The sequence below is a fragment of the Megachile rotundata genome, chromosome 2 (genome assembly GCF_050947335.1).
Source record: "Megachile rotundata isolate GNS110a chromosome 2, iyMegRotu1, whole genome shotgun sequence".
NCBI lineage: Eukaryota > Metazoa > Arthropoda > Insecta > Hymenoptera > Megachilidae > Megachile > Megachile rotundata.
The window spans coordinates 19,078,013-19,096,284 of NC_134984.1; the positions used below are offsets into that span (position 1 = coordinate 19,078,013).

General features: G+C 33.8%; 2 protein-coding genes across 6 annotated transcripts; one reads left to right on the plus strand and one right to left on the minus strand.

Moving 5' to 3' along the window:
- The first annotated feature begins 2,632 nt into the window (after positions 1 to 2,632).
- On the plus strand, positions 2,633 to 11,521 carry LOC100880850 (G-protein coupled receptor moody). Of its 3 annotated transcripts, none has more exons than XM_076540064.1 (6): positions 2,633 to 2,981; positions 3,186 to 3,285; positions 4,938 to 5,147; positions 7,735 to 7,973; positions 8,481 to 8,754; positions 9,449 to 11,521. In XM_076540064.1, the coding sequence occupies exons 3-6, from the start codon at positions 4,938 to 4,940 to the stop codon at positions 10,301 to 10,303; spliced, it is 1,578 nt and encodes a 525-aa protein (XP_076396179.1). In that variant the 5' UTR covers positions 2,633 to 2,981; positions 3,186 to 3,285; the 3' UTR covers positions 10,304 to 11,521. The 3 variants fall into 3 exon arrangements, with proteins under 3 accessions (XP_076396179.1, XP_003699729.2, XP_076396188.1); XM_003699681.3 differs by having other exon boundaries at positions 2,642 to 2,981; positions 8,442 to 8,754; XM_076540073.1 differs by lacking the exons at positions 2,633 to 2,981; positions 3,186 to 3,285; positions 4,938 to 5,147 and adding an exon at positions 5,944 to 6,189 and having other exon boundaries at positions 8,442 to 8,754.
- Positions 11,522 to 11,571: 50 nt separating this feature from the next.
- On the minus strand, positions 11,572 to 17,825 carry LOC100880628 (sensory neuron membrane protein 1). 3 transcript variants are annotated; one of them, XM_076540045.1, is made up of 9 exons: positions 17,651 to 17,825; positions 16,557 to 16,670; positions 15,829 to 15,986; positions 15,533 to 15,732; positions 14,528 to 14,736; positions 14,022 to 14,277; positions 13,316 to 13,527; positions 12,953 to 13,179; positions 11,572 to 12,422 (listed from the first exon to the last, which is right to left on the minus strand). In XM_076540045.1, exons 1-9 carry the CDS (start codon positions 17,801 to 17,803, stop codon positions 12,212 to 12,214), a joined length of 1,740 nt encoding a protein of 579 aa, XP_076396160.1. In that variant the 5' UTR covers positions 17,804 to 17,825; the 3' UTR covers positions 11,572 to 12,211. The 3 variants fall into 3 exon arrangements, with proteins under 3 accessions (XP_076396160.1, XP_003699727.1, XP_076396166.1); XM_003699679.3 differs by having other exon boundaries at positions 17,635 to 17,741; XM_076540051.1 differs by having other exon boundaries at positions 16,557 to 16,695; positions 17,635 to 17,728.
- Positions 17,826 to 18,272: the final 447 nt, after the last annotated feature.

Genomic DNA, 18,272 nt, shown 5'->3' on the forward strand with positions numbered 1-18,272 from the left:
CACCGCTCTTCTGAAATTTTTAACCTTTAAACGATGTTGGGGTGCTTTTACAAACCTCTTTAGACAGATTATACTGAAAATATAAATTAATTTCAAATTCTGGAAAAAAAATACTGTGTTATTCTTACGTAAATGATTATCAAAATTAAATTGTTTATTGCGGAATTAATTTTATACAATTCATAGATTAATTTTATACAATTAATAGATTAATTTTATACACATAATAGATGTATTTAATATGTTAAATATACTAAATCAGAAAAGAAATGTTTTAAGATATCTACTGACGTATCTGTTCCTTTGAAACCCGCATCCGGCCACCATAAACCGAGTACACTAATTTGTCAGAGATCGAAACGAAAGATTAATCGTGTCTACAAATTCTTCCTATTATTTGAACATTCGCAATCAACATCGACTCTACCAATTTCTTTTGATTAATAGGTAGAATTTGATTTGGGTCAAACTTCTTATAGGAAGGGGAATGAACGACCCCTTCGAAATAAATTGTCAAAAAGCGTGTTTGCTTTTTATTAGAGACATCGGTATAACTCGGCGTTTAATCTAGGGCAATGTAGCAGATCAGATATCAACCATGATAGTATGTACTTTAACCGATTACGCGTCAAATCAGCATCGATGCGAATTACGCATTATGCGAAGCTGCGTGTTATATTTAAAATAACGCAGACGTGTCTGCTATATTTGGACCTATATTTGTACTTCTTTTAATCTATGTATATAGATCGATTACTAGATGTACATATGTCCCTAGATCCCTAGATCCTTGTATTGTATTTCTGTATACTTATGTTCCAATATTTTCACAGCCATAAACATATCTCTAGATTTCAATGTTCTTATGTTCATATAATTAATGCTATTAAATGTGAAGAATGACATCGATGAAATAAAATGTAAAATAAAATAGTTCAACCGAAGATGCTTGAAAATAAAATGTAAAATAAAATAGTTCAACTGAAGGTGCTTGAAAATAAAATGTCAAATAAAATAATTTAATTGAAGATGCTTGAAAATAAAATGTAAATAAAATAGTTCAGCTGAAGATGCTTGAAAATAAAATAGTTCAACTGAAGATGCTTGAAAATAAAATGTAAAATAAATTGATGAATAAAGCGAAGTAAATAATGTTTGTACACAAGTTGAGCGTGAAGTTTGAAAATGGTTCACTGATTGATTCAGTAGACCTCTAATTAATTCTATTTGCGAGTCGATTATCGAACGAGCGCGTAAAAGAGCGTTTCCCCTTTGCGAAGGAGGCGAACGGAGAAAAAAAAGAGGAGAAGAGGAACGGTGCCACTTCCGATTTATTAGGGGCGCGGTGGCCGCTCTTCCGCTGTGTACGCCTGTACCCAGCTGGTTTACTCCCCATGCACGGTGCACGGTACCCTGGTAACCAAATGTAATTATTTTTAAAAAGGATGTAGGGACCGTTCGTGTTTTCATGCGTGGTTCAAATCGAGCGTAGGTGCTTTAAGAGTAAGCGACCGGGGACAGGTCCGATCTGCGTTTCTATAAATCATTCTTTGTGCGCAATCGTGCACACCTACAGTCCATTTCGTATAAACTCCGATAACATGTGGCTGGTTTGAAGTAGGCTTTTTTAAACCTCTATGTAGCAGATTGTCGTGTAGGTAATTTAGAGGTGCAAATAAAAGTAAATTCATGACATATTAACTTGAAGATCGAAGGAAAATGCTTGATGCTTGAAGGAAAATGATTACTTAAACATTTAGGTAAGGTCTAAACTTTATTGAAGTTTGAAAAGAATTTATGAGAGAAAAGAATTAAAGAGGTAAACAATTAAAGAAATCTCTGTGTATAATTATAGTCGCAGAGACACGTAATGCATTCTAAGCAATAAATGCCTCCGCACTACGGCATGTTAAACGCCGTTTGTCAAGCGAGTTCACTGATTTCATCACGGATCTTTTACCGCCCTCGGATTTTCTTAACAACGGCTTAAGAACGAAACAAGCCATTATAATTCGTTAAGAAATGTTCCGAAAAGCAACTTTCAATTACTTTATTGCGGACGATGGTAGATAGCGAATATTACTCTGCAGACACTAGTGAAGTATTCAATTTTGAATAAAAAACAAATTTATAAACTTTTCATTTTCTGCGTGAACAAATTTTTAAATCCTCGAAATCCAAATTCCATAATTATAAAATTAGCGTAAAGTGTAATGTAAATGTGAAATTATTCAGAGGACTGTAATGCAATTTTCAATATTTATTCTTCGACAAATATCTGTTGACAATAAAAATATCGCATAATCAGTTGCAGTGAGTTGATACTAAAGAGTCTATTGATAGACTTCCGGTAGTTAAGGTGCTCAATATCGTGCTATTCGAATATTAATACGAGCTAGCGTTAACTTCGCGCGGCTATATCTGCCTGTCTACATGAACTCTTTCGCTTCTGTGGAAATCCATAAAATAGATTTCGCACGGTTTCGTTGTTGATGAAGAACACAAAATTCACGCTTGCGCTCTCTTTGAATTCGTGAAACTAATTTACACGAGCGATTTTGGTGGTCCAGTCAGTCGGTTCGTGAAATCCGCGCGTTACCAGAGTAAATCTGATTCACTCCATATTTTTTTCATTCAAGCTTCTCTAATAACTTCATTCAAATTAATTTTTGTTAACAAATATTTGTTAAAAAATATCTATTACAGTTAAAATAGTAATAGAAGTGTTAACAGTATTCTTTTATTTGTAATATATATAGTGTCCAAATAAAATATACACTACTGCAGTTCAATAGCTACACGTGTTGACTATTTTAAAATTATAAACATTTAAAGTGATTTTTGCTATTATTTTTATGTTTGATATTAATATAAAAATATTAATTATAATTGTATAATAAAATCCTTTAAAATGGACGACAGGTGGCTATGGGAGTCCATGAAGGCGTTAAATATTTTCTATTTTCTGACAGTGAAAGCCCGTAAGTAATCGTGATTATTTTATCAAAAATTTATTATTTGAAAATAATAAAAATGCAAGTGTATATACATTTATTCTTCACTAGATTGTGTAGTACTGTTTCATATTGTCTTCATATCATGATTTCATATAGGTAGAAATAAATATATTGTAATTAATGAATTGTTAATAGTTTGATATACAATAGTTAATATTTTGAAGACAGGTAGAACAGGTATTAAGAGAAAAGTGAACGTATCGAATGAAATCCCGTAAATGACTCGTATCAATGAATCAAGAAGCAGCAGCGTCAACATCTCACGAAGGTAAGTTATTTCCTGTTCAATTCTTGATAAGAATGTGTACACATTAAACCCTACTATGTAACAATACGGTGCTCAATTCAATTGAGCTATTTCAAGTTTTCATTTTCAAACTATTTTTAAAAATTGAAGATACATTAATAATATATTATTTTTTAATTTATTTTTAATTTTCAATATATTACAACTTTGAAATAATAAATATCTGAAACACTTCGATCGTAATTAAAATAGGAGTATAAATATTTTCACACAGTTCGACTAACATTTAGTACAAGACATCAGCGAGAAAACAAAAATCGCACCGAGCTGTAATTCGAATGCAATCCCTACAGGAGATAGAATCTCTCGTTAAAGTTTACTTTCGCACGAAAAGAGTTTATCGTCTCGAGTGACGAAAATAGATTTCTGTCTTCCTCTTTGGTTCCCTGCGAAGGAAAGAATAAAAGAATTTGCGATGCATTTTCTCGACGTGCACGAAACGAGGAAGGTGAAACGTAACGAAGACGGAAAAAGATATAAAACAAGCGATGTCTATAACTTTATCAGAGTTTAACATATGATCCAGAAACGTGTATCATGAAAGAAAAGAAAATTGCGAGGTGGATTTTTGAATTCGTGGATGACAAATAAACTGAGCACAGATGAAGTATTCGTAGAGTAGCCGCTCGTTAAGTGACTGCCAAGTAGTGGCTGCTAAATCACTCTCCCACAGTGTCTACATAGTTCACTTTTAAAATAATGATAGTATCTCCCTATCATCTGCAATTTCTAAAGAAATCAGTTCAATTAAAACCTAAAAATATCTCAGTATAAAAAATATTTTAAACTTGAAATAAAAAATTGTCAAACTCGAGTGAGAATTAATAACACTGTTACTACATCCTTCTGCGAAATATACCCAGGTGTAATCAAATAATGGAAGCTATCATCGAATATGAAAATGGAAGGTATCAGGAACATGTATAAATACGTTCGACAAATAACGTTATCTACTTTACTCGATGCTACATCAAACAGACTCGATTTTGTCACGGTCATGGGAGTGGCTTTTCACCTTTTGCTAATTGCTATCGTGCATCGATTACTAACCTACATATGTATACTGCAAGTCAGGGGTATACTGCTTAATATTATCGAATATTACAATGCAAATTGTGGAACAAGAAACTGCAACTTTTTATTGTACTTGATTGTACTACTGCTCTCCATTAGTGTCGCAACTCAAAATTTTTCAAATTACTATACAATTAATGTAATATAATATACTGTCGTATTATAGTGTACTTATAGACTTAATTACAATTTTGTGTAGTAACAAATTGAAGATGTTAGTGTACTAAAAATATTGTATACAAAATTGCCATCGATTGCTGCTAAAAAAATTATAAATTAGCTTCTGTTAAATACGAAGTAAAAAAAGCTTCCATCTATGCAAAGTAAAATGTCTATAATTCATAATGAGACATTAAGGTTTATTTCTAAAAATTAGAACTCTGAAAGGTTTCTTCTTTGAAACGAAAATTTTTCGTGTTGCATCAAGAGGCGATAAGTTTCAGCGATAACTCAGAAATTGAAAAGGCGAATACGTCAGAGAGTCTCCAGTTTTTTACGGCCCTGTGCAAAACGACACCTGTCTACCATGCTGTTTGCAGATGGAGTACTGGATGGCGAGCAACGCGACCGTCCACAATGGCAGAGAAGAGGCAATCCAGGAGGTCCTCGAAGATCCAGGATCGGCTGTTCTCTTCGTCGGTTATCCACGATGGCTTTTGCACTTCGCCGCCAGCTGTTGCATACTATTTATGCTCGTTGGAATTCCCGGAAATCTCTTCACCATTATCGCCCTTTTTAGGACTAAAAAGGTCAGCACATTATCATTTATATTTCTTTAAATTTTATACTTCCTTTTTTTTACTACTTTTAGTTTGCATGCGTGTTTCATTTCTGATGTAGAATTTAACAGTTTCTATTGCTTTTTGTGATATTTTTTTTATACATGATCGTATGGTTGGACTGCCATAGTTTGATGATTAAAATATATTTTTGATGGGGTTTTACAAAATTTTTTAAACATGTATGAAGTTGTACTAATACATTGTAATGATACACTTTAATTGTGTAATAAATAGTTAGATGATAATGATAGTACAATATTAATCAATGTGCAATACTGTATAATAAATGTATATATAAGTGTATAATAAATTATACAGTATTAATAGGTAATGATTACTGCAGCGTTAGTAAGTAATGATTATTAATTATTAATCATTATTAAGAATTGCACAATGCCACTCAAATCTACAGAAAGTACTTCTCTAGTTTATTGATGCAATACCTTGAAGACAACGAAATATCATTTTATAGAAACTTAACATATTTTTAACAAACCCAGTTGATCATTTATACTACAATAAAATTATAGATACACGAATATGATAAAAAGACGAAGAATTGCAAGTGACGAATATTTTTTCTCAGAACGAGATAGATTACACGTTGTGGTTGCTTGGGTTTCTAGAGCAACCAGCCTGTTGAGATTCAGTGCTAGAACAAACACGTGAATAAGTGGTTTACCTTGAATTTCATTTCAAATAACAATTACGACACGTCGATCTATCACAAATGAATCGGAGTAAATTGAGAAATTTTCAAAAGTTACAAATTTTTGAAGGAGTTAAATCTGTCTCGACGTTATTAACAATTAGCAATTATACACTTTGTTGAGGAGTGAAATTTTGCACAACCATTTGGTTGACAAACTTGTACTTATCTTTTGGGAAAAGTGTATTTGCTGTTCCATAAGATATCGATAAGTCTGAGACTTCGATTAGGATCTTTGAATATTTTTTTCAAATTCACTGAATTTATATTGGAGAAGTTTCTGAAATGTGCATTGCATAGGTAAATTTATTTTGAACAAGTAACTGTGTTAAAATAATTAGAACATTCATTATAGGCACCGAAAAATTGAGGTACAGTAGAGTCTCGTTATATTGCCACCAGCAGAGTTGTACCAATATAAAAATTTTTAAAGTAAAATATGTAAATGTAAATTTATTTTGAACAAATAAGTGTGTTAAAATAATTAGAACATTCATTATAGACACCGAGAAGTTGAGGTACAGTAGAGTCTCGTTATATTGCCACCAGCAGAGTTGTACCAATATAAAAATTTTTAAAGTAAAATATGTAAATGTAAATTTATTTTGAACAAATAATTATCTTAAAATGATTAGAGCATTCATTACAAGTACTGAGAAATTGAGGTGCAGTAGAGTCTCGTTATATTGCCGCCAGCAGAGTAGCAGTATAAAAATTCTTAAAGTGCAATATTACTTTTGTGCTTCTTAGACATGAATGACTAATAGAAAATTTCATTAATAATCAACGAAATTATTGAAAACAGTAAAACCTTTGCAAAAGACATTTCTATCTAAGCAAACTCATAATTCTTCAAAATTAATTTTAACTACTATGTTAACAAAATTAAAAGTGTCCTAAATAGAGCGTTACACTAATTGTTCATTATGTCTTCTCAAATTATTGCAAATTTACATTCTTCATTAAATAAATACTTAAAAAGAAAATGCCTCTTTGTTTCTATTTTCGTAATAGTATCACTTGCGTTTTTCCTTAAAAATGCACTTATGAAAAAAGAAATCATGCAATGATTAAACTGTCACCGAAAGAAGGCAACGATTCTAAGGTCATCGGCATCGTCAGTTACACGAGACTTCCGGTCCCATGTCAATCATGAAAAAGTTAAGTTTGGAAATCGCGATTCTGTTTTCCTGGATTTCGTCGATCCAACAAACACATAACTATTCGTGCCAATTCCGACAGTTGATGCAATCGATGAACTAGAATTAAACCGGGAAGAAACATAATATCTTCGTGTTTTATTGCACAATACTGGATTTCGCTGACTAACGTGAAATTCTGATCGGTTTGGTATTTCCACACGCGTTTCACTTTCGTTTCACGATTGAAATTGTATTCCTGATCGAAGTGAAATAATAATCAAATCTACTCCTTCCCGCCAGCAACGATAATAATCAATTTTATGCGATTATTAGGTTCTTTTTTGATCGATACTCTACTATGCGCGAGCCTAAATTTAGGCAACCAACCTTGCATTCCTGCAATAAACGTGGAAGTTGCATACAGATGTTCTCGATCGTTTTATTCTCTATTTATTTGTTATTTTAACGTAGTGAAACTGTGAAATAGAGTAGAGAAGTAGGAGAATAAGGTGATTAAATGAAAAATGATAAAAGTTGCTGAAATGTTATGATATTAAAAAATGGTCTAAAGTGCGAATGTGGCAGACATGGCATAAGTGAATGGTAAAATAGTAAAATAACTAAATATCAGCCTAGCAAAATTAAATATGAGAATAACAAAATAGTAGACAATATTAAAATATTTATTTAATTATTTTTACAGTTAAGAAATGCAACCGCAATCTTCATAATCAACCTGTCGATCTCAGATTTGATGTTTTGCTGCTTCAACCTGCCCCTCGCTACATCAACATTCTGGCATAGTTCTTGGAATCATGGAGTACTCTTGTGTCGATTATTTCCTTTGCTACGATACGGCTTAGTTGCAGTGAGCCTCTTCACTATACTTTCGATCACGATTAATCGTTACGTTATGATCGGTCATCCCACGCTTTATCGTACGTAAGTATAGTCAAATATTTGTATCAACAAAGTTTAGTCACACATTAAAATCAAGTTCGATCAAACATTTATATCAACAAAACTTAGTCAAGCATTAAAATCAAGTTCGGTCAAATATTTATATCAACAAAGATTTAAACTGAAACAACAAGATGGAACTATTTATGGAATTATCCTAAACAAATTTATATTTTAATGATATTTACAGAAGACACAAGATTATAATAAACATAAACATGTATAAAATATTTTGTAGCAGAAAGGAACACAAACATACAAAACATATAAGTTTGTAATGAACATAATAAATTTTTAAAAGAGAAAGAACTTCACAAACCTCTACTATTTACTGCAGTTCAGAAAATTATTTAACAAACATTATATACAAATAATTTTAAAACATTAACGTGACAAATAAATAAAAAGTAGAATACACATGTATACACAATTAAAGAAAAATATTTTCAGAATATATAAACCAAAGTATTTAATTCCAATGGTCCTAAGTACATGGATAGTGGCTTTCGGTGTTCTGATCGTGACATGGTTCGGGAACTGGGGTCGTTTTGGACTGGATACCGCAATTGGTTCATGTTCAATTCTCCCGGACAAGAACGGTCGAAGTCCCAAGGAATTTCTCTTCGTCGTTGCTTTCCTGATACCTTGCATCGCGATCGTTGTTTGCTATGCAAGAATCTTCTATATTGTTCGTAAGACAGCTTCTAAAAGCAGGACACCGCATATTGCTGCCAGCACTGACGCCATCGATATCAGTCACGAGGTAAGAATTATGTATTGCGAAATAGGGAAGTGTGGATGTTTCTTCTATCGAGTGGGTTTAATAGAAAAATTAAAGATATTGAGATTTGGAATTTGGGAATTGGGAATTAGAGGAGTTGGGAATTGCAAGAGTTAGGAATTGTAGGAGTTTGGAATTGAATGAGTTGGGAATTGCAAGATTTGAGAATTGCGAGGGTTAGGAATTATAGGAGTTTGGAATTGAATGAGTTGGGAATTGCAAGATTTGGGAATTGCGAGAGTTAGGAATTGCAGAAGTTGGGAATTGCAAGATTTGGGAATTGCGAGAGTTAGGAATTGTAGGAGTTGGGAATTGCAAGATTTGGGAATTGCAAAAGTTTGGAATTGTCGGAGTTGGGAATTGTAAGATTTGGGAATTGCGAGAGTTAGGAATTGTAGGAGTTGGGAATTGCAAGATTTGGGAATTGCAAAAGTTTGGAATTGTTGGAGTTGGGAATTGCAAGATCTAGGAATTGCGAGAGTTATGAATTGTAGGAGTTGGGAATTGCAAGAGTTGGGAATTGCGGGAGATGGAAATTTGGAATTTAGGAACTGCGAGAATTGGAAATTTGGAATTTTATAATTGCTGGAGTTGGGAATTTGGAATTGTGAATTGCATCAACATAATATACACTGTCACCATAAACTGTAAGACAACTATATATTATTCATTACAGCAACGTTCCGCCTCTCCCAGAAGCCAAGAAGAAGATCCGTCAGCATCAAGATCAAATTACGCAGCAGGTGTCCTCGACACCAACCTTTCTCCAAACCATCTCTCTACAAATCAACTGAATTTGCAAGTTCATCAAGAATCAAAGCATTCGCCCAGAGCAAACGAAGAAACCAGAGACCCTAAAAACAAGAAAGAGAAATATCGTCAAGAAAACTTGAAAGAGCAACCAAAGAATCCTCCGAACATTTTCGAGGTTTACGAAGCAGGATTGGAAATAAAAGCGAACGACATTCCGTACGCTGACTCGGATTCACCGGAAACTGAAAGTTTTTCCAATAAAATTAAAGAATCCGTTGGGAATACTAGAAGTAAATTAGAAAGAATGGCTAGTAGAGCTTCCTTCATTCTTGAGTCAACCCTTTGGGTTCAAAGATTGAACTCCAAGGTCTCGACCGGAAGCGACCAGTTCGAGAACTCGAGATCGAACTCTCCGGAACGATCGACGGCGAAGAAAGCTATGATCGTTCGAAGCGAATCGAGATTCACGAACGCGAGAAGAATGAAGAATCTGGAGCCACCTAGAATGAGTAACAAAGATAAGAAGCTTCTGAAAATGATACTAGTGATATTTTCTTCGTTTCTCGTTTGTTACTTGCCGATCACTATTACGAAGACGTTTAAGGACGCCATTGATTGGCGGGGTTGGAATATAGCGGGATATATTTTGATTTATTTGACGACTTGTATAAATCCTGTTGTTTATGTAGTTATGAGCTCGGAGTATAGGAGTGCTTATAAGAATGTGTTGTTCTGTAGGAACGATGGGAGGAAAGAGACTAGGAAGATGTTTGATTAAAGGAGGCTTGTTTTGATGTAGATGTGGGTGATGGGTTTGAGAGGTGGAACGTGTAAGACAGTTTGGTTTGGAGAAATTTTGCGTATGTGGATTTTGAAGTTTCCAAATTTTCAAGTTGTCAAAATTCCAAGTTTCACAAGTTTCAAAATCCTTAATTTTTAAATACTCAACTTTAATGGTTAATTTTTAGATATTCAAATTTTGGAATTTTGGAAGAATCAAACTATCAAGTCTCGAATTTTTTAATTTTTCGAATTCCTTTACCAATTTCCACATTCATTAATTTTCACGTGCCCCAATTTTTACTTTTCCCAATTTCCACGTTCCCCGATTTCCACTTTTCCCAATTTCCACTTTTCTCAATTTCCACGTTCCCCAATTCTCACATTCCCTCATTCCCACACTCCTAAATTTCCACATTCCCCAATTCCCACATTTTCCAATTCCCACATTTTCCATTTCCACTATTCCCAATTCCATATTTCCCAATTCCCAAATTTTCCAATTTCCACATTGTCCAATTCCTACATTGTCCAACTCCTACATTGTCCAATTCCCACATTGTCCAATTCCTACATTGTCCAATTCCCATATTGCCTAATTCCCACATTGTCCAATTTCCACATTGTCCAACTCCTACATTGTCCAATTCCTACATCGTCCAATTCCTACATTGTCTAATTCCCACATTCCCCAGTTCTCACTTTCCCAATTCCACATTCACCAAATTCTCAAATCTCCAAGTTCCCAAATCCCCAAACTCCGAAACATCGCACTGATATTCATATCAATCGTTTAGTGAACTCAATCACAACAAAATCCATAGTTAATTTCATATATTTACTAATCGTTAAAGGAATGTACAGCTAACAAACGTAAAATACGGCGTTATTCTTAAATTTCACAAACTTAAAATTCGACACAAATTTGATTGTATCAAACGCAGAATAAATATAGAAGTTGCGTTAGACATTATTTACTTATTACGAAATAATTTATAACTTAATTACTATTATATTTTAAGGCGTTATGTACTTGCAAGAAATTTGCATTTGATAAATCTCTTAAATTTAACATCAACAATATGTCCAAATTAGTGACATAGTTTGAAATCGAGCAAAATCAAGTTAAACACAAAATCGCTATAGAAATTATAATGTACTTAAAAGTAATGTATTAGTTTGTCAAAAATAGAGGAAATAAATTTTTTATTGCAAATTGTTTTTGTCTTCAATGTTCTGTTCTATGGCTTACTAAATAAATTTAAACGAATTGAGCATCTCTTAAATATTTTGTAAATTATATTACCTATATCTATTTAAAATAATTATAATCGTTTGATTGACCATTCGATTCTTTCAAAACAACATCTGTTTTATCATCAGACAATATATTCTTCTTGCGGGTCACAGGAATCGAATAATCAAACGCTTAAATAACAAATTTCTTTAAATAATAATCGCTGTAAGTGCACTTAATTATTACATAATTTTAAGGTGGTTTTAAATAGTCACTTGGAGTCCTCAAAACAATAAATAACTCTGAGAAATGTTTAAATTATTAATTTAAAATATAAGTCTAAGTTAGTTAAGTAGATCATTTATTTGTACTTGAAAGATCTAAAAAAGATGGCGTAACCTAACACGTTGAATACCGCGAAAGTACAAATTAAAATTATTCAGCATTTAAACATAAACTTTCTTTTAACTATAAAATTAATGTTCTCTACTAACTTTCACGACATTCAACGTGTTTTAGACAATTAAAACCTTCACTGAAGAAAAGATCTCTCTTCACTTCATCAATAAAAATCATCCCCCTTCGTACAATACTTTTTTTGATCATCGCAGCTTTGTCACCTCTCATAATTAGAGGATACTCGTAGAAACTTAAAGAAGAAGGAAATGTTTAATTGTCTAGGTTAGGTGGAACTGTTGCACTTTGTATCGTGCTGATATTCATTTGAGGTGGCCATTTCTTCTCGTCGTCATTCTCCTTCTGAGACTGAGGAGTCACTTTTGTGATGTCCAGCTTGTTTTTGTCTTTGTTCTTGAAGTACAGAGCGCCTGCTGCTCCGCTGGCACAGGTTCCGACGAATATTGTCAGATATTTCAGGAATCTGTTTCAAAATTAACATTTTCATACATAATTAACATTCATATACTATTCAATTTTTATACATAAGATTTTGAAACTTTCAGATTGTCAATCTTTGTGAACTACAAATTTTCAAGATACTTCCTTTCTTCATCCACAAATTCATTCATTCAGAAATTTTTAGATTGCCAAATTTTGTGAACTATAAACTCTTAAGGTACTTCTTTTCTTCATCCACAAGTTCGTTCATTCAGAAATTTTTAGATTGCCAAATTTTGTGAACTATAAACTCTTAAGGTACTTCTTTTCTTCATCCACAAGTTCGTTCATTCAGAAATTTTTAGATTGCCAAATTTTGTGAACTATAAACTCTTAAGGTACTTCTTTTCTTCATCCACACATTCGTTCATTCAGAAATTTTTAGATTGCCAAATTTTGTGAACTGTAAACTCTTAAGATACTACTTTCTTCATCCACAAATTCATTCATTCAGAAATTTTTCATGATTTTTAACTACTATGGATAGAAAGAAAAGTGAATGTGAACACTTACCCAACAATGCCTTTAATCATAAACAGCTTCTTCACAATTTTCACATACTCATCGTCAAGCAAAATACCTTCCTCGACCCAGAACAGTGGGAATAAGCATTCTGGGAAGTTTTTCATAAGCTTTACTTTTTCCATAGGGTGAAGGAATACGTTGAACTGCAGTCTCTTGGCAGCGAGAAGTGGGGTGGCTGTTGTTGGTTCAAAATCCATACCAATGCCATGCGCCTCCTACAGAAAAGCACATCATTCAAATTTAGGGGCTTTGAGATTCGGTAATTAAGAGATTTGAAGACTGTAATTTGATCATTTAGAACTTTGTTAATTCCTAGATATAAAAAGATGAAGAACATATAAAACATCTTGCCTCGTTTGGATGGAGTCCGTCAACCATTTCATGGTACTTCTTCTCTGAACCAAAAAGATGTGGTAGGGAAGCAATGAGAGGAGCGCCTATACACTTGTACAAATCCATTAAATTCTTCGTTAGACAAGTGTCGGGTGTGGGGCAGAAACATTTCTCGTCTTCGTTCTTGCTCATGTCTCCTAAATCTGCTGTGTAGTGATACGTATGTACACCTATGAAGCAAATGTACTTGTGACTTACACCATCAGATCATCAAACATTGGCTTTTCAAGTTTATGAAAAAAGTGTTAAAATAAAACTTCGAATCTTGATGATATTACCACTTGTACATGACTACCAAAAATTAACTTTTTAAATTCATAAAAATAGTGTTAAAATATGAAAACCCCGAATCTTCATAAGATGACCATACGAACATGACTACCAAAAGTACATGACTACCAAACATTAACTTTTTAAATTCATAAAAACAGTGTTAAAATATGAAAACCTTGAATCTTCATAAGATGACCATACGAACATAACTACCAAAAGTACATAACTACCAAACATTAACTTTCTAAATTCATAAAAACAGTGTTAATATATGAAACCTTCGAATGTCGATAATATTACCACTCGTACATACCTGCCCAAAGTCCCAGATAATATTACACAAGCTAAATTTGCAAGTATAAAAGCAACTAAATTTTCTAACAACTCTTACCTTTAACCACACTCTTGTGGCTATAATGAGCGCCCAAGCTCCTGCAGAGATCCGGCGCGAAGGACACAATGTCACCCCCTTCTTCGAGGAAGGGCGCAAAAATGGTGGTGTCCGTGCCATTATACTGATTGCAATGTTCTTCAGGCCAGGTCGTCAACGCTGGTTTATCATCATACTCGATAACCCGTCCAACATCCTTCCAATTCTTCATTCCTCGCAACACCCTCAAACGTTCAGGCACCACGCTGCCATTTTTCTACGTAACAAAGGTAGGATTAACGTGATCGATGCACAACTATACCGAGTGTAAAGACTATCGATCGAAAATGTGGGAGATGATTGAATAAATCAGAAGGGCAAGTGACGAAGTTCGCACCTTATAATACAGTAGAAAAGAATTCGATACAAGTTTCGTATTCTGGATAATTAAGAAGGAGAACTTGTTGAAATGTTCCGAGGGAAATGCTTTTGTTTAAAAAATTAATAAAAGGTTTGAAGGTACATACGGAGCCAAATATGGAGAACAGATAGTGTCCTTCGCCGTCTGATATTAAGCCGCTTTCTTCAGCTTTTTGTGACAGAACGTTACAGGTCGCGGCTCCTGCGAAATCTTTCACGGTGCAATCGATGGGCAAACCGTTGAAGAGTATGTCCTTCGCCTTGGCTCTTACGAATACGGTTCCTGGCTTCTTGAAAATGCTGTCTATGGCTTTATCTATGAAACACGACAAGTTATATTATTATTTGTCGTTTAACATCACAATGTTTAAAATCAGAGAAGTTCCTTATCCTATACCATTTATCGAACGTTTATAAAGAAACTTCTCGCGCTATGGTGCAAAACGAAAGTCGTTATTAGGTATAAGTAAAACGTTTGTCACGGCTCTCTTCTAGTTACTTTAGAATTCTTGGATATTCTTAGGTAAGGCCAAGTCGACATTTACCTTTGATCGAAACTAGTAAACACGTCCGATGCGACTTTCAAGAAAAAATGAACATAAACAAAGATTAAATTATTTTTTTCTACTGTGGTCTCATGTTATTTTTCACGCGTTATGGACATTTTATGTATTATTATTTCGTGGGTATTACTGTCAAAAGATATTAGCCTCTTCCTTTGGCGAGTCTCACTCGTGACGCACTTACTGCTCAAACAAATCTTACTCAAATTTTAAATACTCTTTGACTTGAAATTTAGGTACAACTGTTAGTTGTATTATCAAGGATCCTTGAATATAAAATAGTTACATTTTAATTTTCTTTTTGTGTTTTAATATTATTGCCCTGAATAGTTATATAAATAGTTAGAATTATACTAATATACTAATATATATTATATTAACATACTAATATATGTTATGTGCAGTACACAAAATGGAAGCATCTCATAAATCGTATTTTGTTGATTCTTTCACCAAAATCAGTAATAACTTGTCAATCAAAAATGAAAGGGTTACTTGTACTTAACCTTCTAAAAATAATACAAAATATTTATTTGTAAATGCACTTACTAACGATTCCAATGGCGCTCGGTTGCTCCATCAGCGTAAGTTTGATCATGCTTATTATAAAAAGATGAGGCACCACTAACTCTTCTTCACCGGTTAAACCGTTGCTTTTCGAAGGGTTCCAGTACCAGGTCGTTTTAAAATTGTACGAAACACTATCATCCTCTTCTCGATCTTCCAAATTCACCTTGTGCTTGTATTCGCTAGGTAAAACGTTATTCGCAAAGTAAAACATTATCGTCGTATACTAAGGGCTGATCACCGAGATTGTATTTTTGTACAATGTAAATTGTACTTACTCGTAAAAGAATGGACCTACTTCTTCGACAATTGGCTTTGCTCCTCCCAGTATTTCGGTAGGGTTCGTGACGTTGAACATATAAATTTTGAAATCCAGAGGAAGAGGGAAAGAGGTCCACATTTCACGCATCTCGGAGCCGGGCTTTAACGCTACTTGCTAAAATTTATATATAAATCATAGGAAATATACATTTTTGATATCTAACAGTGAACCGGTTCATCACTGAAGATATTTTGTAAATTTTTGCAAAATGTATTCTCATGATTCGTTTGTTGTTAAAAACGGAACACGAAAGTACGTCGAAAGAATAAACACAAGATTCTCACATCGAAACGATGACAAGTAAGACGGAACGATTACATAAAGCTGGTATTAACGTATTGGATAATACAACACAAGGTGATAATTAATTAAATAACTATTATTTGTGTAGTGACAAATGATATGTAGTTCTTCGTTTGATATGTTGCTACATCTTAGTTGTTTGTGGTTGCCAATCAAATTAACAAAGCTTCTTTTTGTCGTCAATTTGGACATTTTGAGAATTTTGTGAAAATTTGACAAGTAAAAAAATTGAAAATAAGGAAGAGGAAAATGGAACATTTATTTTCATTAAATTTCTATATCATAACAGTGGCTATGACAGAAGCAGAATGTGAGAAAAAATAAATAAAATACAATAAAATAATGTATACTGAAATATGTAACAGTAAAAGAGTAACTTACCTTTTTGATTTGGGATTTCAGAAATGCAGGAAATATTATACTACAAATCAGAATTCCAAAGCTAAGCATCGACCCACCGACGATTCCAAGTGTTTTCGGTTTCATATTAAGACACTAAAAAAATCAATGCGAATGAGATCTGTAACGGACTAAAATTTTAGAAGGATCAACTAATACTAAAGAAGAAAACTAAACAAGTTCACCAATAACAGTGGATCAGAAAAATATGCAACTTTAAACATCAATTAAAGAATCGCTCCATTTTTTATTGCATTACGAATTACACAACTCACATGTAATACACAGGTAACAGCTTTAGAGACACTCATAAAAACTGACTAGTTGTAGCTAATACTCTCATTCTCTCATTATATTTATCATTCCCTGCAATTTAAGTGAGGACTCGTTCGAAAACCTGGAGGTCAAGTCGTGACCTTTGACTGTAATATATGAGGGTTCTAAACTTGCAAGCTGTCATGCATGAGTATGGTTAGTTCTACGAAAAAAACTTATTGGACCTTTTTTATAGAGAATTTCTCAAGCTATAAATTTTGTGATAGCTATTTTTATTGTAGAACTGATAGATAACGAGATAACTGGTCTTTTAGATATGCCTCTCTGTATAGATACTAGAAGGAGGTACCCTATTGGGATTTTTTTATATTTTTGAAACAAGTGAAGGCTCAAAAATGCAAATTGTAAGGTATACTTCTCTGATTCACTGTACCTATACTACCCCTAACTACCCCTAAAAACATCTCCCCAATTTATCCCAAAAATCAGACAATGTCCAAACGACCTTCTCTTTTATCAAACTCTGAAAACCTTGCATGTGTCCGAAGCACGCAGCTTATTCTGAAGCTTTCGGCTTGTAGTAAGAAACGACAACCAGCCCAAAATGGACGTGTACACAGTGAGATCGAGGAACCGTCGAGAAACACACGTAAACGATTCGTAAGCGAGTCGTTTGATATTCATTTCACGATTTTCCCACAAATATCATCGCGATCAAGGATCACTGATTTTTCTCCCGATATTTTTCCCCGCGGTTTTTGAACAGGCTGATACGCGATCACACCTTATTTAAAAATCACCGTGAACGATGTCGATCGCCGATCGGGACAAATGATTTTTCGATACGCGACCTCGTCCTGGGTCGTCGTCGATCGTCGAGTGTTCGCGACAAAGGACTGATTAGTCTTGGAACGTCGACGGTGTCCGGCGACGCGACGACCGCGACGATGCATCCATTCCTGCGTGACCACGTGTCAATTTTCTTCCGTGAACTTCCGGTAGCCTCCGTTCACGATCAAGGTGGAAGACGATGTTCTTGCTATTCATTAATCTCTTCGTTTACACCTTGTTATTTCTTCTGCGTATGAATTCTTGTATTCGGAGATGGAGGTTTTGAATACTGAGAGGATTTATTTATTCATTTAATCAAATATTCAGATGCTTCAATACTGTATTTGAAGTATTCAGAACAGTCAGAGTATTTAGAATGTTTAGCATTCAAGTAGAAGAATAAGAGAATGTTAGAATAAGATAAAATAAAGGACCTGGCTAAGATAGAAGACCTGGACGTCACGTGACCCTTCTGGAGCGCGCAATTCAAATATCTCAAAGAGTATCTCTCTTGACCACACTTAAATACTCGTATAATTACTCTTCGTAATAGTAATTACTCGATTACTATAATATCTAAAAATCATTGAC